The following is a 24,750-nucleotide window of genomic DNA, read 5'->3' as shown; positions in this document are numbered from 1 at the left end:
GCAGCCTTCAGGAACTTGGGGATGCTGGACAGGGAGAAAGCCACAGCTCCTTGCCACATCCCTTTGATCTGCGGAGCTGACAACAGTCTTTCTAGTATTCATACACTACTTCCACTTCCGGGGTCCCACTTCCAGGGTCCCACTTCCGGGGTCCCACTTCTGGGGTCCCACTCTGGTGGTTCTAGAAGGCTGTTCTTTCTTGACCTCACACTTTATTTTCAGCTTAGGGTGAGTTCTTGGGCGGAAAAGCTACCCTACACATGGTTGGCAGGAAATGCCTGACACTTCACACCTGGAGAAACTGATTATCTGATTTCCTAATGCCCTACTATTCTGCTATGTGGCAGAGCTGGAACGTCCCCCTAGCCCTGGCCACAGTAAACTCTGTCCTTCTGTGGCTGGGTTGGGGGTGAATGGGTCATTTATGGCTTTTCTGTGGGTCCTTTGAGAGTGCTGTGTCCACATCTCCTCCAAACTGCTTTTCACTGTGGCAATACAGGCTCCTCACCTGTCAGCCACGGTGCTGCAATTAACAGTCACACAGCCAGGAAGGTGCTGTCACACCAGTCCCTCTAGCATGGGCCGAACACACCCCTCCCCACTCCCCCCTGCATGAGATTGCTCTCGTGGGCTTCCTGTGGCTTGAACTCAACAGTTGATGAACTCTAACCTTCTACCCTGGTTCTGTACCTCCTGTGGCTCCTCAGCAGCTTCGCCTAACCTCAAGTTCAGGCCAGTGTTTAATCCTCTATTGCAGTCTCTTCACAGTCACACACTTACCAAGCCAGGCTCACCCTCTAAGCAAACTTCTTAGGAGTCTCTTTATACCACCTCGCCTCTTGGGGTAAGGGGATTTTAGTGCTCCAGTCAGCAGATCAAGGCACAGCCGTAAAGCGAGTCTCCATGTGTCCTTACCACGAGAAAGAGACTCTGTTGTGAAAACTACCATGTTCTTGTGTCCCCACCGAAGGGTGCACCCTCAGTTGGAAAGAAAGTCGATGGCTGCCCGCACTGAGCGATTGGTGCTGACATCCACAGCAGTGACCTTAATCTCAGTATCTCCAAACTGCATGGCAGCACGGATCTCACGGCGGCTGGGGGACGTGCCCGTGTTTTCTGGGCTGCCTTCAGGCTCAAGCTCCAGGCTGAGCGCACCACACTTGCGTACACCAGGGTCAGTGATGAAGCGCGCGTCCTCCGCAGCGCAGCAGTACAGATTGATGAGCACACGCCGCTGGCCGGGGCGCGCGGGACAGTAGCTGCGCCGCACCTCCTCTCCTAGGGCCACCGACTGCTCTGCTGCGACAAAGCGCTCAAAGACATCAGTGCACCAGCGGCGCCCATCCCGAACCAGCAATTTCTCTGGTGGGTGGTGGCCAGGCACAAAACGATTGAGCACGCCCACACCGTAAGTGAGCGGGGAGCGGCGCACCCGCACCACACCAGGTGCCTGGCCGAAGAGCACTGCTCCCTTGAGGATGGTGAGGCCCACATCGTGCGGGACCACCACCCGCAGGCCACGATTGCCTAGAGCTTCCTGCACCGCGTGCTGCAGCACCGCTGACTCCGCAAAGCCGCCCACCAGGAATAGCAGCTTCACACCCTGCACCTCAGGCTTAGCCAACAGCATCTCTGCAGGGCAGGGACAGGTTTGGGATGGGGTTCAGAAAGACAGAGAAGGAGACAATCACTAAGGCCCACCATTTCACTGTAAGTGGTGCTTCTGCTGCCCCGACTAGTACTCTTTGCTTTGCTTTGGTTTTTCAAGACAGGGTTTCTTTGTGTAAGAGAACCCTGGCTGTTCTGGAATTTTGTAGACCTTGGTTGGCCTCAAACTCACAGAGATCCACCTGCCTCTGCCTCCTGAGAGCTGGTATCAAAGATGTGTGCCACCACGCCCTGGCTTCACCGTATTCTTAGAACGTCGAAAAACCAGATATTGAATAGAAAGCTCTTTGAAGGTTCTGGCTCTCATCAGTGGACCTGACGGCCCCCAACACCCTACTACTCTGCTACATCTCATCCTGTGAAGGGTGAAGAATCAGGAACATATTCTCACTGTTCAGGACAGCGTCCACTCTACACTCTATCAGCTCGTTTAACCCCATTTACAAAGTGGGGAAATGGAGACACCAGTCTTTAAGATGGCAGGACTAGTCATCATGGGATGTTTGCTCCAGATACTGTAGATGATTCAGATTCATGCTAGGCTAATGTATGTGGCTTCCAGGCATAAACGAGAGAATTTTTTCCGAACCTAAAGTTGGTGATGAGTGGGGCTCTGTGCACTCACCTATGTGTTGGATGATCCCGCTGACTGTGGGCTGAAACAGCTCATTCATAGCTTCACAGGACATCCGGAGCATCCCCTGTGAGGACCACTTCACGAAGTTCACACTGTGGGTGGTGAAGGAGACACAGGTTTGCCAGGGAGGGGTCCTTGTTCGCTACCCGTACCTCCATGGAACTCTGTTGGGAAGGCCCAACAGGAAATGCAGACGTGACTGCTCACATGGGGTATAAGGGTGGACACCTCTTATCCTCAGCTCCACTCTGTTGTCTGCTTGGCTCATGCCACTCATGCGTGAGATGGCACAACTTGTCCTTACTTCAGAATAGAGGAGCCAAGAGCATTGAGTAATGGGGCTGGGAAGGGACAAGATAAAATTTGCAGTCTCTGTCCCTTATGACACCACCTTGGGCTGCTAGTTCCTGACTGCTGGTGGACCTGCCCATCACCCAGTATTCACACCCCTCCACCTGTCGCTGGCTGGCTGGCTGGCACGGTGTATGTGTGTGGAACTAACCGGGCCGCTCTCTAGGCCACAGGGCCCATGACTCTCCCTTGCAAGGGCAGGCTGCATTAGTGAATGCTGCCTGAACCTTCTTGAACCTGGGCCTACCTGCTCCTGCGCAGGGCCGTCTCCACATTGTGGCCTCGTTGCTTGCGGTAGAAGTCAATGAAAGAGAAGGGAAGCGAAATGTTGAGCGCCCCCGCACGGTGCGGGCCTGCGGTGCGTTTGCGGGCCTCGAAGGCAATGGTTAGATCCACCCAAGCAGCTGGCCGTTGCCTTTTGAACTTGGCGATGAAGTCCTCCCCAAATATGCGGCAGAGCAGCTGCTCAAAGGCCAGGTCCACCCCTACTGCACCATAAGGGCCGCCTGCAGCAGGGTAGGAGGTAGAGGGCGTGTCATTACCAGATAGGCCACCAGGGGACCAGTGCGAGCTGGGTGGCAAGGGTATTGCTGGTGTACTTGCCAGAAGCCTTGTACAGCTCCTTGAGGGTTCCATGAGGCTGCTCCAGTTGGTGTACCGTCAGGTCCACAGTGCCACCCCCACAGTCTGCCACCATGTAGCGGTCTCCTGCACCCATCAATACAGGTAAACATTAAGGCCTGACCTACAGAATCAACTCACCTGGGTCCACAGGGTCACAGGGGCTGAACCAACCACCAGACAGCATGCATGGGATGAGGTCCTTTGTACATGTGTAACAGCTGTATATAGCTTGGTCTTCATGCGGGACTCTTAACGGGGGAGCAGTTGCCTGCCTTTAGGACCCTTCCCCCCTACTGGGCTGCCTTGTCTAGCCGCAATAAGAGAAGACACACCTATATCTATAGGAGGCCTCCCCTTTTCTAAAGAAAGAGGAAGAGTAGATGAGGGGGAGGGGAGGTGGGAACACTGGGAGGAGAGGAGAGAGGGGGAGTAGGGGGGATGTAAAGTAAGTAAATTAATTAAAAATTTAAGGGCCTGTCTCTCACCCTCAGTCTTACACTGCCCCCACCCCAGCCTTCCACCCTGCTCCAGGCTCCAAGCTCAGCTTTGGGGGACAGCGTGGAAGGGGGAAGGAGCTGGAGGGCTTCATCTCAAGCTACCGAATAAGGATGCAGAGTGGAAGGGGGATGACTGGAGGCTTGAACATGGAACAGAATCTCCTGTGGAATGAGTGAGGGGTGCAGCTGACTGAGGGAAGAGGTAAGCTTCAGTGTACCCTTGCCCCACCCCCGCAGGCTCTCTCATGGCCTGGGGGCTCCTCCACACCCTCTGCCTCACCTTCTTGCATCTCTGACCACAGTTCTCCCACACCGGACTCCACCAGGAATGTTCGGCTGTGGCGAGACCTCCGCAGCTGCTCTCGGGCTGAGGTTGGGCACAGCAAGAAAGTGAGGAGGTTGGGCCACCAGTCTCAACCCCTGCCCTTACCAAGACTGTCCAGAGCGCTGCAACAAGAGTGACCTAAACCCCAGGCACTAGAAGCAGGGAGAAGCATTTCTGAACACAGGGCTTCCCTGTGACCTTGGTACAATCAGGCCCAAGAGACCTTGAAGAATCTGGGTGGTAGGTGTCTCCCAGAGTCCCAGGGAAGTTCAGGGCTTGGGGCTTCTCCCTACCAGGGAGATCACATTTAGGAGGAAGACCAAAACTGACTACAGTTGTTCTTGGCCTCAGTGCTGGGTCTGGCTGTAAGAGCTTTGGCCACTGAGGGTCAGGGTTGGGTGGGGCTGATGTGTGGGGAAGGCTGGGGCCCAGCCTGCCCCTTGTTAGTACCCATTGAGCACCTGCCCCCAAGGCAGTTTGTGTCTCCCTGACCCCTCAGACTCTGCTTCCCTGCTCAAAAGTGAGACTGTCCTCAACCTAAGGTCCTGGAACCAAGGCTGTGGCTTCCTCCCCCAACCCCCCCCCCCAGGGGTATTCCTGCCTCTGATTGGGTTCCCTCAGGATGGTAACTCTTCTTCCTACATAAAACCAACCCTCCAGTCTCCTTGACTCTCTGACCTTCCAAGGGTACTTGCCATCAAACCCAGCACTAGGCAGCAGCCCTGGGACAGCTTACCATGTCGGAAGCTGGAGTCAATGGACCGCCGCTCACCCAGGCGCCCACCACCTGCAGTCCGGCTACTCAGGTCCATGAGCTGGTGCAGACGAAGTTTCCGACAGTAGACCGAGGCAGCCTCAGGCTCCAGGGCAATGAGTAGTTTTTCTGCATCTTCTCGAGACACCAGGCCAGCCTGGGGATAGGTGTGGCCAGCACCATAGACTGTCATATAAGATGGAGCTCTGGGGTCTGGCTGCTCCCACCTCTTCTCTCATTGCAGACTATCCATGCTAAGCCTGTCAGGTCCCTTCATGCTGCACACAGCTGAAGCTGCCTCACAAACACTGTGAGGTCAGGCTAGGGAGGGTCAGGACCAGCGCGGCAAAGGGTTACAGAGCGGGAGGAGGTAAAGCTGCAGTGAGTTTCCCATATCAGGTGCAGAGCTGGCTGACCGAGTGCTGGCTGTGGTGTTACTGGGGAAATTCTAGCACAGGGTGGGTGGGTGCAGCAGACTGGAGGGGACAGTGGGGCACTGCTGGGCTCACCAGGCTGGTGTCAGATATTGGTCATAGGTTGCCCCACTCCCAGGAGAACTTTGTTCCCAGAGAATCTGCTATCACGGGAAGGAAGTAGTGAAATTCCAGGCACCGTGACAGGCTAGTGGGGTAGGGGAGAAACACTCCAGATCTGTTATTTCCTGCAGCAGGACAAAGGCTCTCTCCAGAGAGTTTAGACTTTATGGAATTCCATGCATTCTGAGCAGGTTAGGAAGAGGGAGATAGGTAGGAGTGTAGGCTTCCTGCCCAGGACTAGCCCTTTCTGAGCTGGCAGGAGGGAGCTATGTGGGAGAAAGGAGGGCAGGTAAATGGGCAGCCACAGCTGTGTCTGTCTGGGGACACCTGAACACTGCAGAGAGGCTCTCTGAGCTTAAGGTCACTCCCTTCTAGGGACAAGCATAGCCACCCACAGTCCTGTCATCTGGCCTACAACTATGGGCATATTGGTATAAGGAGGCCCAAGGTAGGCTTGAGATAACCTTTCAGATCTCCTAGGGGTTTGTTCCTCAAGACCCCAGGGGCAGAGCCAAGCAACCCAACTGGCTCTGTGAGGTCTCTGTGTCCCCACTGGAGAGGGTAGTGTCTGAATCCCACATTCTCTGTGGTAGGAAGACAGCACACAGTTGGCCTTAGTGTGGCCAGTTCACCACCACAGTTGTCCATCTGTGGCTTCCTATGGAACAGAGCTGAAGTTAGACGCCAGCAAGATCATGTCCTTGCTCAGAACTCCCTGGTCCTGACCCCTTCGTCTTTCATCCTGAGAGTCCATCTTCAACAGATTGTTGTATGCACGATACTCCCTATCTGGGGCTCTGCTTCTCAGGAATGTGACAGGACTCTATGGTGGCCTATACCTCTTGTCAACTGCTCTGGTTTTTGCAGGTCCACCTCCCCCACTCTACTGGGGACAACAGCTCTCCAAAATCCCAGCAGGGAAATGGGGGTTATCTTCACACTAGGATTTTGTGGTCCTCCAGGTTAAAGGGTAGATGAGGGCTGGGCTACCCCCAGGGCCATCTTGGGTGGGGGTGGGGCAAATTCCACCTGCAGTCCTCACCAGGTAGGCAGCCTCTCTCATGAACTGTTTAGCTGGCTGTTTCCAGATGGCAGGCACTGTCAGCACCCAGCGCACAGCATCCTTCTCAAGCATGCACTCGCTCTGCTCCCTTAGCTCCTGCAGTGTGGGTGGGGTGGGGAATGGACCGTAAGGTGACAGTTGGTCTGAAGCGTTTTCAGCTCTCTCTGGGAGCTGGAAGGACTAATCAAATCACAGCGAGGGTTTCCCAACTTGGGAAAGACTCTCCTGGCTGACCCAAGTCCATGTTCTAAGAGACAGGACAGGGAACTGGAGATGGGCTGTGACCTGGCAGTGACCACTCATCTTCTGGACACAGGGTGGGATGAGGGGAGAGGAGACGAGAAGGGGGCTAGGGTGTCCCTGCCCCATTCAGTGGGTTGGGAAGAGCAACACACCTGAAGGGCATGTTCCTTGAAGAAGCGGAGGGCATGGGCAAACACCTCCAGGGCCAGCATCTTCTTTCCGTTTACTGCCTCTAGCTGGGTCTTCAAGGTAAGATCCTGGTAGAGACATGGGGCCACTGTGTAGGAGGCCATAGGTCTGCCCTGTTTCCTGATGACTTTTTCCAATAGTCACCCGTTCCCTTGCTTCTCATCCTCTTCTGTCTCACATCTGCTCTGCCCTTAGCGACAGCCACTCTAGTCATGCCACTCACTCCCCTGACCCTTCCTCACGAAACCTACAATGGGGGTCTTGCCCTCTGTCCTGCCATTAACCCACCCTCTGGCCTTTCAGCTATGCCCTGCTCTCCACTAAGCTGTCTGCTGCCTTCTCAGCTCCACCTCCCCAGCAGGAGACTGGCTACATGGGCTCACAGTGGCACTGTGGATCTTCATCTTAAACTTCTCAAAGTAGAGCCAGTCCCGAGCCTCCTCAGGGTCTAGGTCGTGGTAGTAGTCACGGGCAGTGTAGCCAAAACTGTGGAAGATGCCTTCTGGGGTCAGCAGCAGGCAAGTGGGGGTCTTCTGGTGGGCCACGCCTGGGTCCCCTCCCTCCCATTTCCTGTGAAGACAAAGGCAGTCAGGGGAGCCAGAGGCAACCTTCTTACAGTTGGGTGCTGGCCCTGGAGCCAGCTGTGTGACCAAGAGCAAGACGTAACTTCCCTGAGCTTTCCTCCTTCCCCCTTTTGTTCCATCTGTAAAATGAAAATATTGTAGCTGAGGGTGAGACTGTAATCCCAGCATTCAGGAGGCTGAGGAGGGATAACTGCCAGCCCTATCTACAGAGTGACACCATCTTTCAAAAGTCCCCCCCACCACCACCAGAAATAATAATAGGGTCTCATGAAAATCAAAAGGTGCCGATTTACATCCCTCTATAAACGCTGCCCCTGGGATCCTAATTATCCAAGGGACCCTGAGAGACCTCTGGGTAGGGTGTCCCATTTGACCTCTCCTCCATATTCTTATGAGCAATGTCAAGCTATTGTTCAATAGCCTGTGTCTGGTCTCCTGATGTATTTTCCTGGGACCCAAGCAGAAGCCATCTGTGGTAGGACAGTCACTGTGTAGTCCTCAAGGTTGTTTTCCAAGGCCAATTTACTTCAAGGTCTTTTCTGATTCCTTCCTTTGTTTCCTCCCTCCCTCCTTCCGTCCCTCTCTTCCTTTCTATTATTTTTAGAGTGTAGGCTGGGCATGGTGCCATCCATAACCCTGTCACTGGGAGGAGGGGCTGGGGTGGGAATCAGTGAGTCTCCAGGGCTAGTCAATAGGTGAGCTCTGGGTTCAGTGAGAGGCCCTGTGTCAATAAAACAAGGAGCAGAATGACAGGGAGATACCTGTTAGCTCCTGGCCTAAATATGCATGTGTGTGTGTGTGTGTACACATATGTGCACAAATACACTACACAATTAAAGCATACAGCCCTAAAGTAAAGCCCTGGGTTGGGGATATAGTCCAAGACCACTTGTGTAGCATGTTTGTGGCCCTGGGGTTGATGTCCAACCCTGCAAATAAAAATAAATCCATGAAACCCAATATCCCTGCAGGGGGCAGGAGTGCTCCAAATAGGGTGAAGCTCAGACCCGAGGTCCATTCTTTAGTCTTTTGGCCAATGAGGAGTCCTAGAGATGCCAAGGGCTCCGATAAGACCCTGTCCCATGATTATTTCTAAGAGCAGACCAATACCAGAGTTTGAAGTCCCTCTTTCAGCCCAGTCTCCCAGTCCAGCTGCTCTTACCTCATCATGTGAATGGCCTCAGGGTCAGTAGCAAAACTGAAGGCATAGCCACTGGATGTGGTCCCAAAGTCGATGGCCACAACCACAGAGAAGGAAGCCCGCTGTGGAGCTCGGACCTCTGGCTTCTGTAAGTTCAAGACCTGAAGTCAGGTAACAACTAACAGGAGCACTGTCCCTTCACTGCCCGTGGCCCAAAGCAGCTTTGCCCCTGTCTCACTGGCCCTTCTTTCTAGTTTTATGGCCCACCTCTAGGCTGAGACCTGGCTATGCTACCAGCTCCAAGTCGAAGACCTATCAGTAGCCATGACAGTTTGGGGTTGAAATGACTGCTCTCTGCCTTCCAGTTCACCTGACTTCTGCCCAGACTCCCTCAGCCCACCTCCACCTCAGCCATTTTTCACGGCCTTTTAACTAGCCTTGCCCCGGCTGGGAGCAATTTACTCTTCTTGGCTACTTTTTAATATATGGATGTGCATCTTTGACCTCCTGTTTTTGTAACACAAACTGGAAGAGAGGAGGGGCCCCATCCCAGTGCAGGGATGTCTCTACATCTCCCAAGCTAGGCCTGGGCTTCCTAAGAATAAGAGGGACCCTGAGCTGGATGACCAGGACAAGGCCGTATAGGGGAGGTAACCCAGGAAAGCTGTGGGGAGAGAGGCTATGTCTTAGAACCTTCAATTGTACAGTTTCTAAACATCTGAAACACTATACTTCTCCCTGCAATGGGATTTAGACCTGTTAGGCCTCCGGTTGGCAGAAATAGTGCTCTGAGGACCTAGAAAAGTCACATGCTTGCCTAAGCAGGTCAGCCACAGTGGCTCCCAGGAATCATCCTGCTACAAAGAGCAGAGTGAGTTACTGAACTTCTGTTTTCAAAACTGTTGAGCCTATAGCCCAAGGCCATGGGGGAGCCACAATCACTGGACCAACCGAGTGATCCCTGACAGAGGTCCTGTGATAGCCTAGGTATGTATGTGAGGGCCTGTAGGAGGTCCTGTGATAGCTCAGGTATGTATGTGAGGGCCTGTAGGAGGTCCTGTGATAGCCCAGGTATGTATGTGAGGGCCTGTAGGAGGAGCCTGGGCACAGCTGCAGTCTGGGGAGCTCCCTTTCCTCATTACTTTCCCCCAGTCCAGTCCCTGTCACGGCTCTGCCAGGCACTGCCCTCCTCCATACCACCCAGACCATCTACCACCCAAATACCACCAGGCAGGGCTTACTGGAGACTGTGAAGGCGTGAGGGGAGCAATGCCACAGCTTTCCTGGGTCCTTGGGGAGCCGGGAGGGCTGGGCACCGGGGACCTTTCTGGACTAGAGCCTGTAGAAGAGAGAGGGCAAGTCTGGGAAGCAGAAGCCCAAGTCAGAATTAAGGGTTCTATCTGTTATCACTGAGCCTGGCTGAGGTTAAGGGCCATTTGCTAAGAAAGGAAGACTGGAAGGGGTAGGAAGGCCATGCATGGTGCAGGGTTAGGGTCTTAGTGCCTGCTTGGATCAGCCAGAAGCAACTGTCTCCCTGGATGCTGACTTATATATCACCTGGGCATAGCTTCCCAATTCCCCTTAAGCCCAAAGAGGAACAGGAGGAGGCAAGGAAGCATTTTGTAGCGAAAGTCAGAGTCTGGAGATGAGCAGGCAGGAACCATGGTCAGAAGGGCTCCTGTGGCAAGGCTGGAAGGGACTACAGATGCTGTGACACGGGACATTTGTCCCATAGGCAGGTTGTTCCTCTCTGCTACTAAGTTGGGCCAAACTGTTCTAATCAGGACTTGAGGGAGTTTCCCCACCCCCAAAGGCACAAACAGGACTAGAAGGGAAAGGCAGTGCCTATCCCCAGCCCGACTCTGTGTCTGGGGATGTCCACAGCACCAAGAATTTTTATCACCTGTCCCAGCACATATGCACATGCTCACATTAGCACTGGGAACAGAAGGACTCCTGAGATCATCCTGAAGAGCCAGGCCTGGGCTAGGCTCTAGGGGCTAGGAAGCAGACCAGTCTCCAGGAGGGTCCCGGGTCTGGTTTGAATTAGACACTTGTGGGTCAGGAAGGCCAGCCTAGCTGGACACCTAAAGGTTTCCACCAAATCACTAGTCACCATCACACTAAAGTTTGCTAAGGGTCATGGGAGGGGGTGGCACTGAGACCCTGACATCAATGGATGGGGCTAGGAAGGCTGGTAACAGAAGTGGCGGGGTCTAGCATGAAGCCCTGTGCCAGTGGGTCTGATTGGCTGTATCCTGGGCCAGAGCAGGCTGTGCTCCCTCAGCCCAACCAAAGGATCCTTGACAGTGGTCCTGTGATAACCCAGGTATGTATGTGTGGGTTTGTACAAGGTGCCTGGGCACAGTTGCAGTTCCTGAAGAACAGGGTCAGGAACACTGACTGCAATTCATGACCCCCCCTCCGCCCAACCCTGCCCCACCTCGGGCGTCCAGTACAGACTAGGCCCTGCTGTCAGCTCTAATGTAAGAGGCAGTTGCTGTGGCTTAAGCCTGGGAAGGGAGGCAGGAAGGAAGGGCCCAGCCCACCAGGTCTTTGTGAATGGACTTCCTGAGGAGTGTCCCTACTGCCTGCTGGCCTCCCACCCTGCAGAGAGCACAAAGCCTACACTCCGATGAGAGCAGATGTGCAGGGTTCAGAGCACACGGGCTCACCGCAGACCACTCAAAACACACAGTGCTATGCACTGGGATCCACCTGCCCACTCACAAAGGGTCCCATGCACACACTCGCACAAAGCACATGCAAGGCCTTTTCATACAGACAAGAGGATGCACATTCACTAACTAACACACAGGGGGCTCCGAACAGATACTTTGTATATACAGACAACCCCTGTTCATGTGCGCACGTACACACACACACACACACACACACACACACACACACACACACACACAGTGGAATTTATAGACTGGCTCTCAGGAACCTCTGTTGAGAGAGGCAACAGGGGCAGTAGCTAGGAGTCTCCATTCGGAGGCAAGAGGGTTGGTGGGTGGGGATAAGCAGACGAGGTCTTACTGATATACAGCCCTTGAAGGCCCATTTCTGGGACAGTCAACATCCTTGCAGTCTCTGTACCTGTGAACAAGAACAAACAAGCAAAACGAGACTTAATTCTTTGCTCTTTCACGGAATGCCACCATTGCTGCTATTTCTTTACTCTGCTCCAGAATCATTTGACACTAATCCCCGACATCATGCTATTTACCTATAAACTCTTGAGTGTGTCTCTCTCGAAGATAAAGGTATCATCACATTTTGAAAATCACCATTACAGTTGTGCTATTATGGCTAACCAAATTCCTTTATATCAAAGCTCAGTCTCCATAGGCTGGGGTTGCTCAAAAGTGCTCTTTGCTCTGTAGGAACTGCATATATACATGTATGTATGTATGTATGTATATACATACACTCATACATACATATATTTCCCAACTTTATAAAGATGGAAGAAAATTTGAATAGTAATGAGATAAATATGCTTGCTTTTTTTTTTTTACATAAAATAAATCTTAGCCAGGCATGATGGCTCACACCTCTACTCTCAGCACATAGAAGGTGGACACAGGAGGATCAGGAATTCAAGATTCACCTTGGCTACATATCAAGGATACATGACACCTGTCTCAAGAAAACCAATAAATAAATCAATATCGGCTGAATATTTGATATCGCAGAATGACTGATATTTCGGTTTTATAATGGTCAAGCTAAGTACGCTGCTTCATGTAAGTACACAGTACAAAATGACAGACTGATTTTAAAAAAATTTTTAAAAGATGTAATTATTTTATGTATGAGTACACTGTAGCTGTCTTCAGACACACCAGAAGAGGGCACCGGATCCCATTACAGATGGTTGTGAGCCACCACGTGGTTGCTGGGACTTGAACTCAGGACCTCTGGAAGAGCAGTTGGTGCTCTTAACCACTGAGCCATCTCTCCAGCCCGACAGAAATATTTTTAATTCCATTTCAGAAACTGTAAGAAATCCTGTTCTAATCTCAAAATTCATTCATCTATTTTTAATGAAATTCAATTCAGCAACTCAAACAGTGATCTTTCAAATCAGACATCACCGTGGCTGGAGAGATGGCCCAGTGGTTAAAAGCTGCTCTCCCAGCACCCACACAGCACTTCACGACCATCTGTCATTCCAGTTCCAGGGGAATCCAATGCCCTTTTCTGGCATCTGGGGGCACTGGGCATGAAAGTGGGGTAGAGACATACACATGCAGGCAAAGTATCCATACACAAAAGAAGTAAAAAGTCATAAAAAAAATCAAACATCCTTTAAAAAAACAAAACAACAAAAGAAACCCACCGAATTTTTTTCTAACTTAATACAATCCAGTGATATTTATACTGAGGAATGCTGGTAGGAGAATGTTAAAAGTCTTTGTTTTCTGTAATTAAACCAGCATGTTTCTATAAGGAGTCTTGGAAGAGTTACATAATTTCGTATGTACAGTAAAAACACTAACTCCTACCACAGAACAGCCTGGAATCTGCGCTGAGGTGATTCTATCGGCTTCCACTGGCAACTTGTGGTGGACGGGCACGCACAGTGCAAAGGGAGCGGTCTTCAGAACCAAGGCTGCAGGCTAGCACTGCCAGAGACAATCAGGCTTATTTAGATTTTGATTTTGAAGTAAATTTCAGTGTTTGAACATCTGGCAAACTTATTGTTGCCAATTTTTCATTTTATCTGTTTAGCCAGGCCTCCTCAGAGTGGGTCACTAGCTATGGTTTAGGAAACTGTGATCTGTGTCTGTTCTGGGGACTCAGGTGATCATGATCAGGCAAGCATCCGAAAGTAACTTTGAGAATGTCAGGCACAGTAAGGATGTGAAGATGAAGTCACTGTGGGAGAGACCTGGGCTGGACCCTCCTTTAGACTCGGTTTTATGTGAAGGGCAACAGGAAATCTTCGAGGCTTGGAAGTTGCAGGGTCAGGTGGAGCATGGCCACATTTGTAGTTTGGTGCCTCTGGCTGCATGAGAGCAGTGTGGAGGTGGGAAATCAGCCTGGTCACCACAGGTCTCCAGGCTACAGATGATGGCAAATGTGCATCTCAGAACGAGTGGAGACATTTCAGGGGCAGTGGTTTGAATCGGCAGAGCTAATCAGACCTGTTAAGTGAGCCATAGGAGAACACGTGTGTGCCTTAAGCTGGAGATGGAGGGAAGACAGAGAAGACTGGCTGCAGGCCCGGCTGACAGCAGAAGGGCAGAGTGTGGACAGAGTTTCAAACAGAGGTGTAAAACCCAAAGCAATCATACATGTAGTCTGGAGACTGGGAGAAGTCTGTGAGTTGGAGGTGTACATTAGAGAGGTGTATTACATGGAGACTCATGGGAGTCTGGCAAGAAGAATGGGAGGGGAGGGAGGAGAATGGCACCTGAAGGCTGGGCAGGTGGAAGTAGGCTGACCCAGGACCATGACAAGCCCAGCAAGAGAAGAGGGTGAGGCTACAGGATTTTAAACAAATAGGCTAGAGAGACGGCGCAATGGTTAAGAGCATTTGTTCTTATAGAGGACCTGGGTTCTGATCTCAGCCTCTACACTGTGGTTCACATCCATCTTCAACTCCAACTACAAGGGATCCAGCCCTCTTTCTGACTTTTGTGGCACACATGTGTTGCACAGGCTCACATGCAGGTAAAATACACAAATAAATAAATAAATAAATAAATAAATAAATAAATAAATAAATAAATAAATAAATCCTTAAGTCCTACTGGCCCAAGACAGACAACCCCAGATAAAGCTGAGCAAAAGAGACCAGACAAGCCTGGCCAAGAAGGGATATGAGTACCCGGAGGGGAGAAGGAAGGGTATGTGCTCATGGGTTTTCATTTTAAAACAAAATTTTAATCTCTAATTATTTTACAAAAATACAAAAGAGGAGAAGTTGAATATGGGGCCCACACATCTATGGTTACATGGGAAGTCAGAGGACAACTTCTGGGAGTCACTTTTCCCCTTCCACCTTTCCATGAGTTCCAGGGATCAACTCAAGTCGTCAGGTTTGTGTGCAAGTGCTTTTACCTCATGAGCCAGCTTGCTGGTCCACGTTGATTTATTGGTCCAAGGTTATTTATTATTATTATTATTATTATTATTATTATTATTAATAATAATAAACCACAGTTATTTATGGTTTGGTTCCTAACATAGGACATATTTGAGCTTGAATTTGTTAGGTTCTAGGGTCCAAGCTCTAAGCAAATACCTCTCTCCCCTCCCTCTCTCCCCTCCCTCTCCCCTCCTTTTCTCTTCTCTTCTTCTCTCCTCTCTTCCATCCCTCCCTCCCTCCCTCCCTTCTTCCCTTTCTCCCTTCCTCCCTCCCTTCCTCCCTTCCTCCCTCCCTCCCTTCCTCCCTTCCTCCCTTCCTCCCTTCCTTCATGTTTTTTCTGAGACAGGGTTTTTCTGTACAGCTCTTGGAATTTGCTCTGTAGACCAGGCTGGCCTCAAACTCAGAGATCTGCCTGCCTCTGCTTCCCAAGTGCTGTGATTAAAGGCTTGGGCCACCACTGCCAACCAGAGCCTATATTTTAATGAGATTCCTAGGGTAATTCAGATTCTCCTTATCATTTAATTAATTCAAGTGTTCTCCGTGCTCAGTGGCCACAGAACATGGGCTGCCGCTCTTACCCATGAGCCTGGCTACTCCTTTAAACAAAGGTGGAGGCTGCTCTCTGCAGCCTGGTCAGGAAGTTTTGCTAACAGAACAGCAGACACAGCCCTGCAGCGGCACACCCATGCACACAAGGATACTCCCTTGCTCACACACCATCTGAACACACCCGGCCCCATCATGGAAAGACAGCCAGATTCTCGTAGACGCTTGTCTATCCAGGGTACACCTCTGTGACGGCACCATGGAGATTTCTAGATTCTCAGAGAGGCATGGTTGGCTGCACCAGGGGTCAGAATTAGAAAAGAATGAGGGCTGGCAGTAGCTACGAGATGATGCTGAGAAAAGGCAAAGCTAATAGAGGGGATCCATAAGAGCCCCAGGAGTCAGGACTAGTCAGGGGAAGAGGGGGTACACTAGAGCTGGGTACCACAAACTCTCCAGAGCTGACATTATGTCTTAATAGTACATCCACTTACAAAGTGATGTTAGCTAGAAAGCAGCCATGCCAGGAGTATTTATACTGAAGAAATTGCCAAAAACTACAAATCAGGCTTTGCTCTTAGAGAACTGACTGCATTCACTGGCATGTTACTGCATCAAAGCCCGCTGCAACACGTACTGAGCATTTGTCATAAACTCAAGTGAGGTGCTGAGAACCACTTGGACGGACGGATGGGTGGATGGATGGATGGATGGATGGATGGATGGATGGATGGATGGATGGATGGGTGGGTGGGTGAATGGATGGATGGGTGGATGGATGGGTGGATGGATGGATGGGTGGATGGATGGGTGGGTGGGTGAATGGATGGATGGATGGGTGGATGGGTGGATAGGTGGATTTTTCTGGATTTTTTTTCCGTGCTTATTGGATGGTGGAAACTAACTTTGAACTTCCGAGAGAAAAAGACAGAGTGGTTGATCTAAGGCTTAATTCCATGTCACAAGTAGATGCCTATACCTCTCATATGGCACCAGACATGAGTGTGTCGCCTCTCTGTACCTCAGTGTCAGGGGTGACACTGGGCTTGTGAAGACCCAGTCCAAGTGTGAAAAGTGCAGGGAGAGGCAGGGAGCTGGGCGTGTGTGGACAGTACTTCTGCTTCTCTATGTGGATTAGTACTGGGTCTTACCGGGAATCTTATTGTACCTACCCTGAGTTCTTTTTGACAGACAGAGGTAGGGACTGAAACAAATTCTGATGGATTTCCACAGATCCCTAAGAGGTGGTGGTAGAGGGCGGAGCTGTGCAAGGGCACACATGTGCCCTGTGTGTCTTCCAGACCTTCCCACCGTCCCATGCATGGGTACCCAAAAAACATCTGAGGAGAATGCTGACTAAAGGGCTTGGGGCAGCTTAGCTCCCACAGCTAGGTCAATGTACAGAGTTGGAAGTAGATGGAGGTGGACCCCCATCCCAAGGACTTTCTAATTTCACTGTGGCAACATATGAGTTTGAGAGTCACCGAGTAGAATAATTTACTGTTATTATATCCTGTTTCCCAGTGGAGAATGCATGCCAGATCCTGACCCTGCCATTTAACCCTGTCTATGGCCAGCTCTTAACTCTTGGCCTCATGACTCCTACGCTTCAGACTCAGACTGACCTATATCCCAGATTGCTGTCTAACAGACATGGTCTGTCAGTCGTTGAGGCCTAGGACTGGGTGTGGCCAAGTGAGACCTCAGAGACTTCTCCAGATCTCACAATAGCCTAGAATTCTCTTGCCGGATGGACACCGTTCTCCACGGGTCTCTTCTTGCATGGGGTGAGTAGGCTGTGTACCTGTCATCTCCAGAACTCTGCAGGTGTGTAGTGTTGCTGGACTTCGAGTTTCTACACGAAGCCCATGGGAACAAAGAACATCTTCTCTGGGACCCTGCCTCTCTCGCTTAGCACCCTGCCAGCCCTTTATTTCAACAGCAGTGTCAGCAGGCTACAGTCAACTGGGGCCACAGGATCAGATCAGAACTGGCACCCAAAGAGCTGCCCCACCCTATGAGGCGATGACTTCAAGGAGAGGGGACCAGGAAAAGGCTGTGGAATGAGGAGGACACTCCCTCCTGAGGTGGCTAGGCGTGATGGCCCCTCTCTGCCTCAGCTTTGCTCATGGGAATAACTAGTTCACAATCTCTGTTCCACCAAATCCTAATGCCCTCCCATCCATGACCACTGTCCCCAGTGGAACTTTTCACTCTCCAATGGTTCCATCTGTTCTTGGCAGACTGAATAAGGGTCCCTTCCTTCTCTCTTCTCCACCGACAGACTTACTTCACAGATAACTCCTCTAACCTTATAGAAGCTCAGACCCCACCCAGCTTGGATCCCACCCTAGCCTCTTTGAGAGAAACCTGAGGTTTCAGGAGTATGACATCTTGTTCAGACGCTCTCCCACATCCTCGGATTTCAGGGACTGGGGTCTCCTGAGGCACTTCTTGACAAAAATACATTCAACTCCCCAGTCTCACTTCTGGCCTAGGCAGCAGGTCTCCACAACTGGTTAAGTGAGCAGGCCCCAGTCCACAGCGACTCTCCTGTCAGGTCCCACCCCACCTCCCCAGCGTGCGGTTGTTCCAGACCAAAACTCCAGTGGGGTTCCATAGTCCCAGGTAGGAGCCAGAGCTCAGTTGCCTCCCCCTGCCGGGCCAGCGGCCCGCCTCCTCGAGGAGCTTGAAGATCTTCTCTCACCCAGCCCACGGGCTTATAGCCCCTGGCGGCAGCCTCTGCAACTCTCTGGGGAGCCCAGAAGTCCTTCCCCAGCTTACCTCCGCTCCTCGGACAGCTCCTCGGGATCTCGTCGCCTGGCTGCTAGCTCAGAGCACCGCAGCAGAGCCTACTGTGGCCCTCGACGTGCACCAGGCCCGTCTCTGCACCCTCCCCCAGGCCGGATGGCCTCACTCACCGCCCAGATGTGCGAGCCGGGGCGGGGCCTGTCTGCGCGGGGCTCAGCAGAGGGGGCCCAGCCTGAGCCCCTCCCAGTTCCTTCGCAACACAGCAGCACCGCGGGCCAGCAGTGCCTCCCCTGCTTGGAGGGGGTTGGGATGGGAGAAGGCAGAGGGGGAGGAGCAGGGTGGGTAGAGAATTCCAGACCCTCAAAGACCTTCTGCTGCTCTTATTTCTCTAGCTGCCCACCCTGGGGCTGGGCCTCGGCATCTGCTGCCCAGAGTCTAGTCCCTCACGGAGGGTGACCCTGTTATAGGACTTTGCAGTCTCCTTCTCAGCACTTTTCCTAGCACTTTCCCCCAATGGTCTGAACTTGGGGTGAAGGCAGAAGCTAGGTTTCCAGGCTGGGACCTCAGGCCTGGTTGGAGACCACCCATTCTGCTTCAACAGTGAGAAGTCCTCAACCTTTCAAATGAGGCTCACAGCTTTCTTGTATCAACCCAGGACCTCCTGGTGATGCCAGGACCTGACTTCCACATCAGGAGGCTTGTAGGGGAAGCCTTGGTTGCCAGGTGCTTGCTGGAGTTCTGTCCTGAGTTGACTTATCCTGGCCTGTACTCTCCTCCCAGGATCCATCAAGTCCTAGGTCCCTGTGCCCCACAAAGACTCCAGCTGCTTCCAGACCATACCTGTTGTGACTGGCTCCCCTAGTCCTAGCAGGGGACAAAGAGGGGACTGGCTTCTGTTCTCTGCCCACCCACTCCTTTGCTGGGCCACTCACCCCACCCCACCCCACCCCGATCTGCCTAGCTCTGTGACCAGAGAAAATGTCCCCTTCCCTAGGGCTTGCTGCCCATACTGTCATATCTGCTGTCCCAGGGGGTTTTCTGACTGAGGTCAGGACTGGAGGGGTGTGTCTGTCCCAGCAAGGTGTCCAGCCAGCAGTTTCCCTGCCTGACTGAGGACAATGGACCTGTGCAGTATGAGTGTGTGACACTGTATCTCGTGTCTGTTGTGTATTTGTATGTTAGGGTGTGTGACAAGACTTTTTTAAATTAATCAATTAATTAATTTATTCACTTTAGGCCCTGGTTACAGCTGCCCACAGCCCCTCCCCCATCCCTTTCTCCTCTGAGAAGGGAGAGATCCCCCTGGGTGTGCCTAGTTCTTCTGTGACAAGACTTTTGCAGAGGCCTACAGGGGCTTGAACCTCCTTCAGGATCGGACTCTCCCACAGACTTGCTTCTCGGGTGTGTGTGTGTGTGTGTGTGTGTGTGTGTGTGTGTCCATTCATTTTCCTCTGGGGCACAGCTGCAGGTCCCCAGCTCAGGGGATGACCTGAGGGAACTCTTTTTGTGAAGCTCCACCTCTGTATTGGGTCCTGCTTCATTTCTCTTCAGTCACTATGCCACCTTTGCTCATCTCCCCTAACCCTAACCCTAACCCTAGCCCTAACCCTGGCCCTAGCCCTAGCCCTAGCCCTAGCCCTAGCCCTAGCCCTAACCCTAACCCTAGCCCTAGCCCTAGCCCTAGCCCTAGCCCTAGCCCTAGCCCTAGCCCTAGCCCTAGCCCTAGCCCTAACCCTAACCCTAGCCCTAGCCCTAGCCCTAGCCCTAGCCCTAACCCTAACCCTAGCCCTAGCCCTAGCCCTAGCCCTAACCCTAACCCTAGCCCTAGCCCTAGCCCTAACCCTAACCCTAACTGCCTACACAGAGGGCAGCAAATGATTTACCAGAATCCTTGATGCATGTTACAAGTTTGGTTCCGTTACCATAGAAAATTTGAGCTCAATGGGCATGGATGAAGTACCTGCTGAGTGCCTGCCCTTCACCTAGATGGGCCCACCTTTTTCCCTCCTGCTCTTCTCTAGTACCACTGTGGGCCTACCACTGTCCTCAGGGGGTTACTGGCTCCTCCATCACCTCTGAGTGTGCCCTCTGCTTTTCAGGCCTTTTTAGAGGGCCCTTCCCCAAGCCTCTGCTCACAGCCTTCTCTTCCAGTCCCACCCTTCTGGTTTCTAATGTGTATCTGGTGACATGTCAGAGGAAGCAGGCAGCTTAGAAGGTAACATTAATATTTAAGACATGCTACTCAGCTATTTAAGCCCATCGATGCTAGGGCAAGTAGAGAGAACTTTACAGTTGTGCTCCAACCTTCTATTTAAGCCTGGCTTCTAGTTCTGTTCCAAAGACTGGAAAGTGCATAAAAATGTATACACACACACACACACACACACACACACACACACACACACACACGAAAGCATGCATGCATGCACACAGGGAAGGGAAAGGGGAGAGAAGGGAGAGGAAGAGGATGGGAAGGGGAGGAGAAGGGAAGGGAAGGAGGGAAGGGAAAGGAAGGAGGGAGGGGAGGAAAGGAGGCAGGGAAGGGAAGGAGAGAGGGAAGGGAAGGAGAGAGGGAAGGGAAGGAAAGAAGGGAAGGAGGGTGGGAAGGAGGAAGGGAAGGGAAGGAGGGAAGAGAAGGAGGGAAGGGAAGGATGGAGGGAAGAGAAGGAGGAAAGGGAAGAATAGAGGGAAGAGAAGGAGGGAAAGAAGGAGGGAGGGAGGGAAGGAGGGAGGAAGGAGGGAGAGAAAGGAAGGGAAGGAGGTAAGAGAAGGAGGGAAGGGAAGGAGGGTGGGAAGGGAAGGAAGGAAGGGAAGGATGGAGGTAAGAGAAGGAGGGAAGGGAAGGGAAGGAGGGTGGGAAGGAAAGGAGGGAAGGGAAAGAGGGAGGGAAGAGGAGGGGAGGGAAGGAGGGAAGGGAAAGAGGGAGGGAAGAGAAGGGAAGGAAAGGAGGGGGAGGGAGGGAGGGAGGGAGGGAGGGAAGGGAAGGAAGATGGGAAGAGAAGGGCTATTTCTCTTATGGAGCCTGTCCTCTGGGCTAGAAAATGTGACTGTGTGGTACCTAGCTAGGGACCTTACCTGGATGCTCCTTTCAGCTCACTGAACAGTCAGGGAAGCTACAACAGAGAAAAGGGGGTCAGCCAGGTACAGACCCTGAGGCTGTGCCCCTTTGAGCCCCACTCATCCTGAGCCACAGGATGGGTTAATGACTGCACACAGTGCTGTTTACCAGTTCAAAAGCTAGGCTGTCCAGCTGGTGGCCTGTTCCTCCTGTTGTCTAATCCTGGATACTGGCAGTGAGCAACTTCTCAACAGAGTCAACCTTGTTCCTCTCTACCAGATTCCTGAGATCTGAGCTTCCTTCCAGGAATTACTCTGCCTGCTGGGCCACCCAGATGGACTTCCTCTCTGTGGCCTGTGATCTCAGGTCTTAGAGACCCAGCTCCTCCCAGCTGCATAGGAGTCTGGTGATCAGGGCCTCCTGGTTACTCCCTAGTTGATACCTTCTTCTTCATAAACAGAAAAACAGGGTTCCATTTCCCTGTTGTTCCCTGTCCCAGATGGCAGCCAGCTCATTAGGATAGGCCTCACTTTCAGAATCTTTACCGGGCCTCCCACTTGCACCCTGTCCTAACAGGGCTCCCATGCAGACAACAGAAGCCTGGAGAGGGTTGTTTTGTTTTAAAGATTTATTTATTTTATGTATATGAGTACACTGTCACTGTCTTCAGACACACCAGAGGAGGTCATCGGATCCCATTTCAGGGTTGTGAGCCACCATGTGGTTGCTTGGAAGAGAAGTCAGCGCTCTTACCCACTGAGCCATTCCTCCAGCCCCATGGAGGAGGGGTTTTTGAACCTTGAAGGTTGACTAAGAGTGGACCCTATGGAGAAGAAGATGGGTAACTCAGGTGGAGGAAACTCCATAGGGCATGGAGGCAACTGGTAGAAGGATCAACATACTGAGCAGCCAGTGCCTACCAGGGTGGTAATTCTACGTGCAAACTGCAGGCGTTATGGGCTCGTGGCCTGGACTCCAGACCCCACTTGTTCTGCATTGATGTCCTCGCTCTAGAGTTCTTGTCTTCCTTCCTTCCTTCCTTCCTTCCTTCCTTCCTTCCTTCCTTCCTTCCTCCATCCCTTTCCTTCCTTCCTCCCTTTTCTTCCTCCCTCCCTCCCTCCCTCCCTCCCTTCCTCCCTTCCTCCCTCCCTCCCTCCCTCCCTTCCTTCCTTCCTGCTTATTTATGTGTGTGTTACACCCCTAGAAAAAGAACCCCAAGAGTTTTCCCTCTGTGTTTCATCTTGCTTCTTCATGATACCGTGAAGGCTATCAGCATGATGAAACTAGATGGGGTAGGAGCAGACCATTCTGCCATTTTCCTAGGTCTTTGAGCTGCATGTCCAGTCTAGGGCTGATTCTGCTATGCTTGTTTAACCTGCCCTCGAAGTTCACAAAGATTTTCCCAGCTCCATTATCCTTGGTCATCCCATGATTTCATCATCCTGGTAGGATCCAGACAAGGACTTCGGAGAGTGGCTCAAGAGCACTGGTCAGGACATCTGTGTGCACTGCAGTGATGGCATGGAGAGACGTAGAAAGAGCTATTTGAGGTTTTTGCCTCTTTATTCTGACACCTGGGAGGTAGATGGGTTACGCAGTTCTTTCACCCATCCTGGGGGATGAATATTTCTTGTTAGCTCCCACCTCACAGAATTGCCACCGGGGCCTCATGGTGCAAAAAGGAGCAAGATAAAGAGGAAGACAAAAGGAAATGCTAGGGAAGATGACATTCCCCCTCAGTCCAGTCAGTATGACACCTGTCGCTTTCACTCCTGTTTTCTTCGTGGCAGAATGTTATCTTTGGGCTGTGCAAGGGTCATTCCACACAATGTATTTCTTCAACGGTGGTGGTACCCTTCTGTAATACTAGCACTTGGGAATGGAGGTAGGTGGGTGCTGAGTTTCAGGCCAGACCTGGCTACATAGTCCTACCGTCTCAAAGGGGAAAATGAAGGGCTAGAGACTGTATCTCTCAGCTTCCTTGCTGGTAGTTGTGGCCTTGTGAGCAGGGCTGGAGAGTGAGGTTTAAATAAGTGTGTTATATCATCGTCAGGACCCTTCACTGAAATAAGTGAATTTGTGGTGGGAGGGTAGGGCTTGGCTGCCTACTTTGGACCGTGAGTTTTGCACGTATTGATAGTGGGGCAGTGACTTAAAGAGAAAACGAGCTCTGGGTCGCTTTCCCTAAGCCAGCTTCAGACTAAGTGTTCCCAGATTTAAAAACAACTTTTACATTTATTTATTTGTGTGTTCTAAGTAGACTGAAGCAGGAAACAAGCGGGAGTGGCTTTTCTAATACCCAGTAAAACAGATTTTAAAACAAAACAGAAGAGATATGGAAGAGCTCTTCATACTCAGCAACGGAAATCCACCGACAAACAACCCGAACAGCGATGCCGCAGACACAGCTGCATTCAGTTTCACAGACCAAGTATCACTAGACCAAAAACCACCGATTAAACCAGAGCAGTGGTAGTCGGTGACTTCAGTACCTCAAGCTCACCAGTAGGACATCGAAACAAAGACCAGAGAATCACTAGAGTGATAAATCAAACGGCATAAATCAAACGGACCTAGAAGACATCTATAGAACACTACAGCTACTTAAGTACTTAAAGAATGCACATTCTCGCTTTTCGGCTTTCGGTTCGGAGGAGGCAATGGTGCAACTTTTTTCGGTCGTCCCGAATCTGGGTTCATCCGACACCAGCCACCTCCACCATGCCGCCCAAGTTCGACCCCAACGAGATCAAAGTCGTGTACTTGAGGTGCACCGGAGGCGAGGTCGGCGCCACATCCGCCTTGGCCCCTAAGATTGGTCCTCTGGGTCTGTCTCCCAAAAGAGTTGGTGATGACATCGCCAAGGCTACCGGTGACTGGAAAGGCCTCAGGATGACAGTGAAACTGACCATCCAGAACAGACAGGCCCAGATTGAGGTGGTGCCCTCTGCCTCTGCCCTGATCATCAAAGCCCTCAAGGAGCCACCAAGAGGCAGGAAGAAGCAGAAAAACATTAAACACAGTGCAAACATCACTTTTGATGAGATTGTCAACATTGCCTGGCAGATGAGACACTGGTCTTTGGCCAGAGAACTTTCTGGAACTATCAAGGAGATCCTGGGTACTGCACAGTCTCTGTGGTCTGCAACGTGGATGGCCGCCACCCTCATGACATCATAGATGACATCAACAGTGGTGCGGTGGAGTGCCCAGCTAGTTAAGAAGCAACAAGAAAATATTTAAATAAAAGACTATCTGATAACCAGGAAAAAAAAAAAAAGAATGCACATTCTCCTCACGAGCTTGTCAAATTTTCCCCCAAACTGATCACATATTAGGGCATCAAGGAAGTCTCAAAACATACAGGAAAATCGCTAACTCAGAGACCCGTCGAGATGGCTTTAGCGGGTAAAGGCTTCTGGTGCCAAGTCTGGTGACTTGAGTTCTAACCCCAGAGTCACTTAGTCAAAGAGGGGAACTAAGTCCTGCAAGTTGTCCTCTGACCTCCACGTATATAATGGAGTATTCCCACGATCTCCTCAGTAGATAAAGACATAGGAAGAAAGATTCTATGGCCAAAAATACCTTAGATTCTATGAGACTGGAACTTTTGTCTGGACGTTACAGTCTGGACGTTACAGCCAGAGTTAATAATACACTTTGAGGTCCGACTGTGCACT

The 24,750-nt window shown here is 51.5% G+C and overlaps 1 protein-coding gene and 1 pseudogene across 2 annotated transcripts; one reads left to right on the top strand and one right to left on the bottom strand.

The window, feature by feature from the left end:
- Positions 1-195: 195 nt before the first annotated feature.
- Hspa12b (heat shock protein family A (Hsp70) member 12B) lies at positions 196-18,151 on the bottom strand. Of its 2 annotated transcripts, NM_001395016.1 has the most exon segments (14): positions 196-1,632; positions 2,294-2,397; positions 2,904-3,162; positions 3,260-3,364; positions 4,058-4,144; positions 4,839-5,013; positions 6,435-6,551; positions 6,851-6,955; positions 7,271-7,457; positions 8,634-8,758; positions 9,854-9,951; positions 11,655-11,714; positions 13,127-13,246; positions 18,046-18,151. In NM_001395016.1, coding segments are annotated over 12 exon segments (2,058 nt in total). In that variant the 5' UTR covers positions 11,698-11,714; positions 13,127-13,246; positions 18,046-18,151; the 3' UTR covers positions 196-979.
- Positions 18,152-23,701: 5,550 nt separating this feature from the next.
- On the top strand, positions 23,702-24,326 carry Rpl12-ps12 (ribosomal protein L12, pseudogene 12; annotated as a pseudogene).
- Positions 24,327-24,750: the final 424 nt, after the last annotated feature.

This window comes from Rattus norvegicus, chromosome 3 (assembly GCF_021556685.1).
Source record: "Rattus norvegicus strain SHRSP/BbbUtx chromosome 3, alternate assembly SHRSP_T2T, whole genome shotgun sequence".
Lineage (NCBI taxonomy): Eukaryota > Metazoa > Chordata > Mammalia > Rodentia > Muridae > Rattus > Rattus norvegicus.
This window is presented reverse-complemented; position numbering and strand designations above follow the sequence as displayed.